Source organism: Alosa sapidissima, chromosome 6 (genome assembly GCF_018492685.1).
Source record: "Alosa sapidissima isolate fAloSap1 chromosome 6, fAloSap1.pri, whole genome shotgun sequence".
In the NCBI taxonomy this organism is placed as follows: domain Eukaryota; kingdom Metazoa; phylum Chordata; class Actinopteri; order Clupeiformes; family Clupeidae; genus Alosa; species Alosa sapidissima.
In genome coordinates, this window is record NC_055962.1 from 20,309,962 (window position 1) to 20,322,828 (window position 12,867).

General features: G+C 40.9%; 2 protein-coding genes across 4 annotated transcripts; one reads left to right on the forward strand and one right to left on the reverse strand.

Moving 5' to 3' along the window:
* Positions 1-1,483: 1,483 nt before the first annotated feature.
* Positions 1,484-4,566, reverse strand: ccdc25 (coiled-coil domain containing 25). The gene is made up of 9 exons (XM_042095705.1): positions 4,361-4,566; positions 3,806-3,853; positions 3,672-3,711; positions 3,475-3,526; positions 3,246-3,321; positions 3,063-3,166; positions 2,612-2,814; positions 2,306-2,351; positions 1,484-2,184 (listed from the first exon to the last, which is right to left on the reverse strand). The coding sequence occupies exons 1-9, from the start codon at positions 4,383-4,385 to the stop codon at positions 2,155-2,157; spliced, it is 624 nt and encodes a 207-aa protein (XP_041951639.1). The 5' UTR covers positions 4,386-4,566; the 3' UTR covers positions 1,484-2,154.
* Positions 3,963-12,473, forward strand: esco2 (establishment of sister chromatid cohesion N-acetyltransferase 2). Of its 3 annotated transcripts, XM_042095703.1 has the most exons (12): positions 4,976-5,129; positions 5,768-5,847; positions 6,128-6,355; positions 6,410-7,211; positions 7,555-7,639; positions 7,779-7,815; positions 8,101-8,248; positions 9,230-9,361; positions 9,744-9,833; positions 10,222-10,365; positions 10,579-10,778; positions 11,744-12,468. In XM_042095703.1, the coding sequence occupies exons 2-12, from the start codon at positions 5,792-5,794 to the stop codon at positions 11,874-11,876; spliced, it is 2,055 nt and encodes a 684-aa protein (XP_041951637.1). In that variant the 5' UTR covers positions 4,976-5,129; positions 5,768-5,791; the 3' UTR covers positions 11,877-12,468. The 3 variants fall into 3 exon arrangements, with proteins under 3 accessions (XP_041951638.1, XP_041951637.1, XP_041951636.1); XM_042095704.1 differs by lacking the exon at positions 4,976-5,129 and adding an exon at positions 3,963-4,053 and having other exon boundaries at positions 6,128-7,211; positions 11,744-12,473; XM_042095702.1 differs by having other exon boundaries at positions 6,128-7,211; positions 11,744-12,467.
* Positions 12,474-12,867: the final 394 nt, after the last annotated feature.

The window sequence follows — 12,867 nt, forward strand, 5'->3', positions numbered from 1 at the left end:
TTTGGTTCATACTTTCTCTGGAATAGTACATTCTAAAAAACAAACAAACAAAAAAAAAACTCTCTGAACTGAAACATTGACAGACACAAGGAAACATAATATAGACATATACTTGACATACACAGTTCAGTTTTATTATGGACCAGAGTGGGAAAATCCTGTTTACACATAGAAAATAACAGAGCTTTCAATGGCACAGGTATTTCCTGAACTCCAATACCTTTCAGCAAACAGCCTTTTCTTTCCACAAACAAGTGGAAGTTGTTTTCCCTTTACTCAACAACTGCAAACAAAATATATATCTCCTACAAATGCATAATTGTCAAAATAAAGTATGGAATAGGTTATTATGAGACAAAGATATGATGAAGAAATCAATAAGATCATTTTGCATATGCTCACATTAAGTGGCTGACAAGCATGCACACCGAAATATTCCTTTTGTAGAAAGCAGTTAAGTAAAACCTGACATTTCTGTGAACCGCTTTGTTGGCTAATTATCCCTTCTGAGCTTTTCTAAGCCTATTAAATTATTTAACCTTAACACCCTGATTCCATTTATGCAATGTGAGATGTTATTACATAAAGCTCTGGCATAAACTGACAGAAAGACTGAGGTAAGAAAGAAATTGATTAAAGCCACCAAATAAAAGGCAGCTAAAAAAACACAAGCATAGTCCCTCACCTCATAACATCATACACAATGTGTTGCTGACACCTTACTTAGAGCACTGTGTTGAGGCACATTTGGTTGGTTCCTTCAAGTAGGGGCAGTAAACTCATACAGTCATCATAACGGGGCCCTGCAATTAAGAGAAATGGCACGCACTAATGGCTCAGTCGTGAGTTGAGAGGAAGCATGAAATGTGCCTGTCCAGACAAGTCCCTGTGACCCACATCGCACTCCCTCATGTCCACAAAAAAAAACAGTCTTGACAGTGTTTTCACAACTAGAAAGAGTCTGGGAGCACCAAGAGGGTACAGAGTAGACCGCCTCTACAGTCGGGCAGTGACAATGATTGATTCAGGCACCGAAAAGCAGAATCACATGCCGATAAAAAAAAACAACACAACAGGCTTTTCTTCAGCACTCCTTGAATGAAGACCACTTACACGGCTGTCAGGGGAGATGATGAGTTGCTGGAAACAGATTGGAAATGGCAGTTCATCCCATCTGGCCCCGTGCCTGGGACTGTAAGCACAGCTCCCTCTGTGTGCCATTCAGTTGTTTACTTGGAAGCCGAACTTGAACTGCCCTTTCACCCAACAAAAAAAGGCAAGTCAAAATAAATGCACCTCATTTCTCACACCTAGTTAACACATTGTGACATTCTGATATTATCTATTTGCACACAATGTCCTCAATGCAATGTCCTTTTTGAGCAATGATTTTGCATTCTGTGATTGGCAGTGACAACAAATGTCTTATTCGACCCCACATACACACGATGAACTCACTGACAGAAAACATTAAGAGGCAAAAAAAGGTGGTAAAGCTTTATTAGGACCAGTCACCATCCTCCATCACACTGACAAAGAGCAATTCCTGGATAGACTGTCACAACATGAGGTTACTCTCTGGGTCTTGGCTCTGTGGAGCAGCATTCAGGGTGATGTATATGATACACATGTTCCTGTTTACTTGTTAAAACCCATTGTCAGGGCAACGGAGCCAGAGCAAGACTGTTGGCTATGAGTTTAGGTCTACATGCAGCATTAACATTACCAAATATCAGACATCTTCAGGGTTAAGAACAAAAAGGTTCCAGGACAAAGGACGTGTTCATTATTGTCAAAAACCTGAAACCATCACAGGTATTTTCTGGCATTTCAGCAGAGCCTGGTTAAGGGAGAACGGTAGTGATCTTAGTTTGTTTGTTTTTTCCTTTATATTTCATAGCTCCATACAAAGTGTAGCTGCTTGAGCACTGACATAGTCTTGGTATTGTGCTTAATTGGCACGACTGTATTTTTTTAATATATATATATATAATCACACAGTGACCAAGTTCATCTGTTCATTCAGCGCACGCATCCGAAAGCCCGCCGCGACACCCTTTGACATGGACGCACGGCAGCAGAGGTCAGAGTAATGGTATGGAACGGCGCACCCTGCTCCCTTGCTGGCCGAACGCCCCCGGACCGTCCCTGTGTCTACATGAACTCGTCTGAGTCATTTCCGTCCTGTCGGGAGAGAAAAGAACACACCAGAGAGCCAAGTCACGACTAGAGCAGATGGATGAGATCAACATATTCCCACATCGTTTTCCAAACCAAGAGGTCGAGCCGGGAACGGAGAAGTTACCTCATTTGTGGTCATGTTTTCACTCCTCATGAGCGACGTGTAATTCCTAGAGAAATGACATGACATTTTAAACCTTTTTTTGTGTACAATGACAAGTAGGAAACAAGTACAGCTCTAATTAAATTACACACATCAACTTCACTCAAGGACACTAAAGGAGGGGGTTAGACTGGAACAATTTGTTCTGGTAAAAAAAAATTCTGCTGTAACTTGACATTTGAAAGCTTCCTGTCTGGCTTTCCTTGCTGTTGGATTTGTTTTGTTTTGTTTCTCCCTTGCTGTTTGGATTAGTTTGTTTGCATTTACCTCAGCTCCTCAGCCTCCTTCTTTTTCCTCATCTCCTCTTTCTCCTTCTTCTTCAGATCCTGAATCTGGACCTTCTTCTCGTTGCGCTCCTCGCGGTCTCGGGACTCTTTCTCGGCCGCCAGGTCTGGATGTCGCTCGTCTTTTGTCTTCTCCAGCCGGTTGACGATCTCATTGATCTTCTTCTCAACTGCTACAATTTTAACCTGTTTGACACACACAAACAGCATTCCATTGGTAAGGATACTGTATACTAATGGCACATGAACTTGAGGTTTGTCTATAATCCAAGAATTAAAATGGCAACACGACAAAACAGCAATAAATCCAAAAGAAAAGCACAGACACTAACACAATACAATATTCATTGATTAGTGCAAGAATTCAGGGTAAATATTATACTAGATACAGTCTTAGTGTACTTAATGAGAACTGCAACTGAGAAATGATTTGCCTCTTTTTGCCGGAAGAAGCCTATCTGACCAACATCCATGTCTCCCGTTTTCTTCAGGTTGCTCCAAGGAGTGTAGACAACATTGATGTTATTCATCTTGCAGCCTGTAGAATAAAAACAAAACCCATCATACTGTAAACTGTTAAGGCTGATCCTCCTTAGCTTGAGGCCATCAGTATTTACCTTGAATGCTGTTATTTTTCACCAGCTGTGCACAATCCACCAAGACTTCTTTGGGTATGTCATCAATTGTTTTACCCTTGGAATGAAAGTATATTACAAGTTAATATGCTTGTTTCTTTATGTTAACAAGTTGTTGAGCTAGAATATAGCACCACCATTTGCAACTAGGAAAGTCTTGCTTTCTACTACTTTAATGGAATAACTTGTTATTATATGGAATTACATCTACCTTAGGCATTCTGAGATACACATGGGCAGAGGATAGCTTGTCCACGTGAAACCTGTAAAATACCTCTCTGTTAGGTTCAAAACATCAGGCTACATCACCTCACAAGCCACCTTGTGGACTTTCAAGTAAAAGCAGGCCAATGTGCAATTGGGTAATATAATATAAATATTGAAAATCATACGGATTTCTTTGCTCACCAAATATCTTCAGGCCATCCATATTTTATAAGGTCTTCATCTGAACACATGGCAAAATAAAATGTACTTGTTCAGCTTTGTTATATTGAATTACTCACAGTGATGATGATATATTCAGGACCAGTGCTACTTACTTTCGTATTTATCTTTTCCCATGTAGATCGTGTAGGGTGGAGTCACAACTGTCACAAACAGATAGTACCAGTCAGTGAAATGCAATTTCTGTGGCACTGTCAATTAACTGCGACCACGTATTGTTTACTATCAAACGCGAGATGAATAATTTGTTGCGATTGCTCGGCGCTGTTTCAAGAAAAGTTACATTCAAGTCAGAAGCCAAGACAAGACATCAGCAAAGCGGTTGTTGTTGACAAGTCACAAAGTAAGTTACGAACAGGAGATCACGTCAGAAATATCAAACGAGCTGGGCCAACAGATAGTTGCAGTTCAGCTAACTGAGTCCATTGGGACTGTTTCCAAAATACGACTCTTTTCTATAGTGCAGTACGATTTATCTAAAAGGAGCGACTGATTTGTAAGGACAAACACTATTCTGATTCCGAGAATACATTTAATTGTTCACGACTAGCTCTCTTTTAGCAAATGTTAGTCTACTAGGCCACCTGGTTAAACAACAACGTTAACATAACATTAGTTAAGGTTAACGTTAGCTTGTGAAAGCAACTCACCAGCGCTTGTGAAGTAAAACACCATCTTGAATAAAACAATAAAGTTGATAAATCAAGGTAACAACGCACAGTATGGAGCTGTAGATGTCGGTTTAGCTAAAAAGTGACAAATAACAATGTTTCACACAGAATAAAAATCAAAGGTGGTAACAATCTAGCGTGGCTAGCATCTCATGAAGTGACACAGGAAGTGATGTTATAGGAAGAAGTCAACAGTTTCGTGCTCAGTATCGTGCTCTGGTGTAGTCGACATTAAGGAACAACAAGGTTTGATGTGTCCGGAAACTTAAAATAAAGCACGTAGAACCAGAGACATTTTGGAAATTTGAATAGGAAACGGGCTCTGGTAGAATAGTAGAGACTTATGAGACAATGCAGAGCGGCATTAATTACAACCAAAATCACAGTTAAATTGAGCTTGACATTTAATTTGAATAATAATAAATTATATTAAATAGCGTGTCTTCACAATCTTGGCTAGAGTTAAATCACTAAAGTTGAAACATTGCCCAAAACAAAAATGTAATTTATGGACGTGGTATTTTTCACTTTTATTTTAAAATGTGTAAAGCTCCTAACTTCCTTTCAGTACATTGTTGACGCTCTGCTTCACATAACTTGGTTGTACAATCCTGCTTTCGCGCGCGCTAGAGCGCGCTATTCAAAACAAGACGTGAATCGCGGTCAAAGCAAGCAGTTGTTTTGAGCGGGTTACTCACTAAGTATCTCCTGAATGTAGCGGTCTGGATTTTTCCTTTGTGTTTATCGTGTAAGTATTTTTTTCATATTAAATAGTTATCTGAGAATGTAAGTTTGACATCCTATTAATTATGTTTTTAACAGAAGAGGGTTTTGTGTTAAAGCTGTTTAGCCGTGTTCAGTCATTAACTTAGCATGCGGGCTGTCCCGGCTACTGACGGTAGCTCATATAGTTATATAACTTAACTTTAACTGCTGGGTAAATGCTCAGTGCATACTTTAGTTCCATAGAAGTTAGCATGGCATTTTCTCCAGTTGAACAGGTTAACAATCACAGGATGCACAGAAAACTCCACAGAACTCTCTCTTGTTCGCTGGTTGACAAGCAAATTAGCCAACTTAGCCAGGGGTTGCTTCGCGCGAAAAATAGTTCGTAACTTGCCTAAGTTAGCTAATGTCATGCCATGTTTAACTTGTTTGGCTGTTTCCCTGGTGTTTACGTGGCAGCTATCATTAAACTGAAATATTTTGCCCCCTCGTAGTTGTATTGCTAACACAGACTCATTCGCGTTCGAATGCTCAAAGTCGTGTTGAATTTACCTGGGACGGTGTCACGATGTACTGTATTTCTTGTAGCATCACCATCTTTAGATAGTTAAGATGTTTTTCTCGCATATGTTAATGCTTTTTTGTTTCCCTCATCCTTAGAGTTACTTTACAGTGGTCCTGAAGATGTTGCCCAACCTTACTTCAAGAAAGAGGAAGCAGTGCTCTCCTGACCTTGATGGGTAAATGTTGATGGCCTTTCGACTCACATCTAGGCCGTGAAAATGTTAATGATGCTATTAATCAGAGTTAGAATTTCTTAACATATTTTAAAAGCTCCAGGGTTCATCATGTTTTCATCAGTCTTTAATTGGCATTTTGTTCAATGAGCAAGCATAGCATCCAGAAATATTTTGAGTTGTGAAGCAAATTATTATCTGTGGAAGGAATGAAATGTACAAATGTATCCTGATTTGGAATGCCTTTTTTTAATTATTTATCTTATTTTTTATTTTATTTAAGAAACCCTGCAAAGAGGCAGATCATCAATGGCTATAGCCCTCCTAGGAGATCATCCCCTCGCAACGCCCAACCTTCCATCCAAAAGATGTGTGCTGGTCATCTTGAGAAGGAGAACCATTCACCCATGAAATCACCAGGAAGGAGACCGCGCACTTCGCCTCCAATGCCTCTTACCCCTAAAAAAGGCTCCAGGAACTCTCTGCTGGAAGAACCCCCAAAAAAGCAGAGGTCTCCTCAGAAGGTGACTAAGCAGAGGTCTCCTCAGAAGGTGACTAAGCAGAGGTCTCCTCAGAAGGTGACTAAGCAGAGGTCTCCTCAGAAGGTGATTGTAGCAGGTTCCTTCTACAGTAAACAGAAGGTTTTGTATCTCACACCCCTGGATAGGAAGCTGCTGAAGGAAACCAAATCTCCTCCGTCCAAATCCGTCGAGGAGAAGCCCAACCCTCCACCTTCTGTGGGGAAACCCAAAGGCAAGAGAGGCCGGCCTGCAAAGAAGATTACATCATCGAAAGTCCAGAAGCCCAGCATTAAGGGCTACCTTTCAGCAAAGGTCAGTGCGAATAAGGTGACTCCCAGCTCCAAGGTTGACACAATGTGCTCTGGGTCAGAAGCCTCAAAGAAAACTCCCATGATTACCTTTGGTAGCCTGAAGAACAAGGCCAAACCTAAGATCCTTGTAGGCGCTGCTTTCTTTGCTTCTGGCAAAAAGCCTGCTGCTATGTTCAAACGGGCAGTGCCATGGAAGCCCAAACAGACTGTAGGTCAGGAGAAGGGCAAAGCCGAGGCTCCTCCAGAGAAGGAGAAATGCAGTGAGAAGGAAGAGGACCAGCAGCGGCGTTCCCCGATTCGACACGCCGTCTTTGCCAGGAAGCCGCCACAAAAGGACATGCCCAGGTTACCAGCTGAGCTCACAAACACGGAGAAACCAAAGGAAACGACCACGGACGTGCCCCTGAGTCCTGAGGTGGGCTTCCCCCGTGCCTTCCTGGAGAAGCATGGCATCATGAAGGACCTCAAAATCGTGCTAAGGAGATCTGTGTCCCCCAGTAACACCGTTTCTTCTCTGGACAATGTCTGCACACAGGTAAGGGTCTTTATGCTAGTTTTATAGACCTGGTGTAGTCCTGCGTCTGTTTCCCGCGCACGTGGCACGTGTCGAGTTGCTTGCGCGGGGGGGGGGGTCGTGTCCCTCCCAACAATTGCGACCAGGCGTCAATGAGGCACGTCTTCGATGTGTGCAAATGTGCATGGAAGAGTACATCACCTCCTTTAGTGTATGCTAATGCAGAGTGAATTTGCCAATTTTGTGAAGTTGAGTGGTTGAAATGTACTGTTGGTACAGTTATGACCATTATAGCAGTATGCTTCTGCTTTGTGATCATTTCTGTTGAGCGATGCTGATGATGTATAATCATTGTTTACTTCAGGAGTCAGATAATGAAATGGGCTCTGGTACAGAGTTTGACCTTAGTGACATCAATCATTCACCAGATGACAGCAGTTCTGATGAAGGTAATAGTATATTTATTTGGGGTTCTTGGCCTAATCTTGTTTTACTGAAAATCCTTTTCTTTTTTAGGTCAAATGTTGTATATGTTGTTTAGCAAACTTGTCCTAAAAGCTGTTTTTATATTCTTTGTTCTATAATTAGATTCATCTGCTGTGTACCCCATCTTTGGCTCCAAGAGGTAAGCAGAAATTTTTTTTTTTAACCCTTCCAACTGGGTCACTATTGAAAAACAATTCTTACACTGTTAAACAGCCTACTCGTTAGTTATGGAAGCATAATTGAAATGGCAATGCAATTTGCAATTCAATAAGACATTGCATTGTGCAATTGACAATTCATTGTGCAATATGATAATGCAATTTGAAAATACATTGTACAAAGTGTATTTCAATATGCAAAGTATGTTTGCTGTAACTGTCAGTGAGGCTGATGATGTTGTTGTTGTTGTGCTGTGTGGCTCCAGATCCCAGAGGAAGAAGGCCCTGTCCTCCCCCAGGACATGCAGTACCCCCTCAGGTCTGTCCAGCAGCCTCACGCCCTCATTCAAGGACCGGAGCGGCGCTCGCACCAGGCGGGAAGGCAGGAGGTGTGACGACGACCAGCTCATTATCGTGAGTACATCTAAATCACCCAGTTTCTGTGTTGATCTCTGTCTGTCTTGCATCCCATAATGTGCCTCGTCCACATGCTGATTACCAAACCATTGGTTTTGACCACTCTTATCATTACTATGTAATCTGTCTATACAGAAAGACAGACTCTTTTTCCACATAGGCTACTGAGTACTTTTGGTACGAAAAGAAATTAAAACAATCGGTTTGACCTAGGTCGAGTTGCTGCAGCCAACAGCTAAGCCAGTGCATGAACATGCCCCAAAAAAGTGTGGAAGCTCTGATTCCACAACCTAGCAACTCAAGCTAGGTAAAACCGATTGTTTTGATTGGGTTTTTTTTTTTTTCATACCGACAGTACTCGGTAACCTCGAAATGGAGATCTATGTGAAACATCGCCAGATTTCTCCTTAAGACATCTGCAAATAAATCATCTTGATGTTATGATTGAGCTTAAAGGCACACTATGCAAGATTTTTTTGCAATTTGATGGTAAACGAACTTGTAATAGGTGAATCGTTCACCTAGCATAGCTATACAGCATAGATGTAGCGAGTCCCTACGGAGAAAACCAGCCATGCAACTTCCAAGAGTGGCGCCCTGCCAAAACTCGTGAGATTCTGAAATATTACCTTGTCAGTAGATATAGTTCTTTGGAGTTTTTGCCTGTTGGTTATCCTTCACCTCCACAACAAAAGCATTTGCATTGTGTACAGGGGGGATAAGTCACGAGAAGTTTGCTATTTACAATAACAGAGTAACATATAAACACATCGTGACTCTAGAGGGAGCTCTTAACTCGCCAAAAATACCTAAACCTGCATAGCATACCTTTAGAGTTTATCAGCTCCTTGTTATGTTTGACTTGTCAATGAAATGACCCAGAAGAAAAGGTATGAAGGTGTATTTGAGATATATAGCATGCGTCAGAAGTCCAACCTTTGACAAATGGCTGATGTTGGCTGTGGTGTTTTTGTTTAGGACGCGGGTCAGAAACAGTTTGGAGCGACCACCTGTGGCTCTTGCGGGATGTTGTACAGTGCGGACAGCCCAGAGGACAAGCTGCAGCACAGTCAGTTCCACCAGCGCTTCCTGGACGCTATCAAGTTTGTGGTGGGTAACTTGTCCCCCTTCCTCCATCGGGCAAACATTTTTGGTAAACTGCATGAAAGGCGCTCATAATTGATGCTGCTATATAGACCCTTTCAACAATAAAAACAAAAACAATGCTTGAACGTTCTATTTGGGCCCCAATCTACTTCCTCTGCATTAAGATAACATATGGAATGTTAAAAAGGAAGTCTTGTGGGGCCAACTATGATGCTGATAATGGAACTCTCTTGAAAGGGTCTATAGCTGATTTGTTTTGATGTACTTGCTTTGGTCCATATCAGTAGTGGCTGCACAGCCCATAATATTGCTCCTAATATTAAGTAATATAGGCTAATCACATTTTTTAGTAGTGTGAAATGTTCACATTTGTTCTCATCTCCAGGGCTGGAAGAAAGAGCGTGTGGTAAATGAGTTCTGGGACGGTAAAATACTTCTCGTTCTCCCTGATGATCCAAAGTATGCAACAAGAAAGGTACATTAGTTTAAAAAACGATCAACCTATGCTACACTACCTACTGTATACTTCCATACTCATGCTGTCATGCTCCTCAAATGGCTTTTTACGTCTCAAAAAGAACCTTGACTCATTCAAGGGCTTAACTTGTACTGAAATAGCATTCACTTCATTCCCCACTGTATGTGAAATCTGTAGGTAGAACAGTTAACACTTCCGCAACCCGCAGACCTGTTTTGGGTTGTTAAATGTTGCTAATAATGTAATGGCGAAGCAGACAACGCAAATCAAATTAATAAAAATGCATTTTGAAAATTGTAAAAAAATATTTGTTTGTAAACCCTTGAATGACCTTGTCAGTGTGTTTAACTGAGCGTGTGTGTGTGTGTGTGTGTGTCTATGACAGGCAGATGATGTGCGCAAGGTGGCGGACAGTGAGCTGGGCTTCCAGCAGATCACCCTGAGCAGTCCCAACTCGGCCAAGACCTACCTGTTCGTCAACAGCGACAAGATGGTAGTGGGCTGCGTGGTGGCAGAACAGATCCGACAGGTGAGTCGCGCGTCGCGCTATGACATGTATGACACTGTGCTATATGATTTAAACTTGAACTTCAGTTTTTTTTTCCCCTCCCCACTTTATTTATTAAAAGCCAATTTCACATTTTAAATTGTTTGTTTGTTTGTTCTTGTACTTGTCTGTTCATGTATGTATTCATGTCAAGTGTGCTTTGTGATCGTAACATTCCTACTCCTCTCCCGCCAGGCGTTCCGTGTGCTTGAGCAGGCTCAGCAGCCGCAGCCACAGAAGAAGGTGTCTGCGGATCAGGAGGACATTTTGGAGCGTCACCGGGCTTGGTGCTGCTCCACGGTGCCCGAGCGCGCCATCTGCGGGATCAGTCGCGTCTGGGTCTTCAGCCTGATGAGGAGGAAGAGCATCGCCACGCGCATGCTGGACACTGTCAGGTACCCAAACACACACACACACACACACACACACACACTGATACGGTCATGATGCACATACATACAGTTATTTGCAGAATAATAGCAGTGTGTTTTAAAAAAAATGAGTAAAGCTCAAAATCCTTAGAATAGCTGTTAATTACATAATATCAATGCATTGGGAACACTGCACATTCAATTTCAAATCAAAACATGATCAAAATTGATCAAGTTTGTGTTATACCTTTGCAGAAAGTGTAGAAAAAAAGAATGTTAGGCTGTTTGCATTTTTCTTTACAAACTCAAACATTTACTGTATAAACTGAAAAACGTCTCAAGATTTTGCTATACTTTGAATCACTGCACTAATATCTAGTTGCATTAGCATTATTTCTGAGAATTGCTTCACATCTGTGTTGCATGGAGTCGACCAAGTACTGGCACCTGTGAACAGGTATTCCAGCCCAGGACGATTGAATTACATTCCACAATTCTTCTGCATTTCTGGGTTTTGTCTCAGAAACAGCATTTTGATGTCACCCCACAAGTTTTCTATAGGATTGAGGACTGGGAATCGGGCTGGTCACTCCATAACGTCAATCTTGTTAGTTTATACCTTTTAAAACACACTGCTATTATTCTGCACATAACTGTACATACTTATGCACACCCACATACATACTTATGCCTTACACACACACACACACACACACTTATGTATGTATGTATGTATATGCATATCAGTATGGTTGTATGCAAGTGCTAGTACCAGTGTATATTATATGTGCATTTGAAGTATTCAATATTGGCCTAAACAGCCCCTCATAGTGAAATGGTGAGGGGGGGTAATATGTGAAATGATAAGAGCCTTAATGGTTATGTTTAATGAGGATCACAACAACCAGGTGGCCATGACTGAGATTAAGATTTTTAGTAAGTGTTTTAAAGTTAGTTATGCTCTTCATGTTTTTTTTCCTAATTTTTAGAAATTCTTTCATGTATGGAAGCCATCTAACTAAAGAGGAGATTGCTTTCTCTGACCCCACGCCAGATGGCAAACTCTTCGCCACCAAGTATTGCGGGACTCCAACTTTCCTGGTCTACAATTTCATTGGCTGATAACACTTGTTAGCATTGGATGTTTTGATTTTTGTAAAGATTTTTATTTCAAGTTTTCTTTTTCCTTCAGACGTTGCATTTTTGTAAAAAGGAGATATTGTTAGTTAATGCAACTTTGATGTTCATTTTTATTAAAATATGAAATGTACTCATAGTTCCAAAAGTGATAATGTGTGAAAGGCACAAATGATATGGGATCAGAATGGCTTAGCACAACCTCAATCCTGAGCTAATCAGAATGGCTTATTATTCACCAGTCAGTCACAATTCTACAGCACAAGCTACGGTAACAATGCTATCTCATGAGCTCTTCTGTTAGTGTCATACCTTTTTAAAACAAACAGTCTGTATGAGGAGCTGAAAAGAGGCTGACATCAGTATTAATTCTGAAGTGATTCTGATACGCTTTAGAGGTTAGTATCAGTTACATAATTATTTTGAAGGTCCAGTTGCTGTTTTTTTTCTCCTTAAATACTCTACAGTTGTATTTAGTACTTGATGTATATTGCATTATATGTAAATAAAAAAATAACAATTAAACATTCCAATCATTGTTCAATTACAAAGTTACTTTTTCACTGAAAATCTCCATATGGCCACTGTAATATCCATATACTTAAATATTTCCAAGACAAGACCAAAGGAAATGTAGGTCGACATGTCTATTGCTCAAACACGATTTCTATCTGAGATTGTAAAATATTAATGAAAAATAAAATAACTTTTATCTAAAGGCGTTCAAGTGAGTTGCCAGATATATTCTGTTATAACAGAGACTTTCTAATGAGGAGACGCAACACTCAAATCCTCCATAGAAATGCATGGGGCTAGTTTGTAACGCCGTTACTACACATCACACCCCTTCCTCGGCAAAACGTCGACATGTGAATACATTGAGCCAATCATATGGTGTGTTGTGAAGACATCGTGCCAATCGTGTTGTGATCTCACCACTGGAGCAATATTGGTGTTGTGAAGCCTTGCGCACGTG

Excerpts from the sequence above, each read along its gene's own strand:
- ccdc25 (XM_042095705.1), bottom strand. The coding sequence starts at position 4,385 with ATGGTGTTTTACTTCACAAGCGCTG. Across the intron at positions 3,322-3,474 it reads TGTATCTCAGAATGCCTAAG|GGTAAAACAATTGATGACAT; the intron begins GTAGATGTAATT and ends TTTCATTCCAAG. Across the intron at positions 3,167-3,245 it reads GAAAAATAACAGCATTCAAG|GCTGCAAGATGAATAACATC; the intron begins GTAAATACTGAT and ends TTTATTCTACAG.
- esco2 (XM_042095704.1), top strand. The coding sequence starts at position 5,792 with ATGTTGCCCAACCTTACTTCAAGAAAGAGGAAGCAGTGCTCTCCTGAC. Across the intron at positions 7,640-7,778 it reads TGACAGCAGTTCTGATGAAG|ATTCATCTGCTGTGTACCCC; the intron begins GTAATAGTATAT and ends TTCTATAATTAG. Across the intron at positions 9,834-10,221 it reads CAAAGTATGCAACAAGAAAG|GCAGATGATGTGCGCAAGGT; the intron begins GTACATTAGTTT and ends TGTCTATGACAG.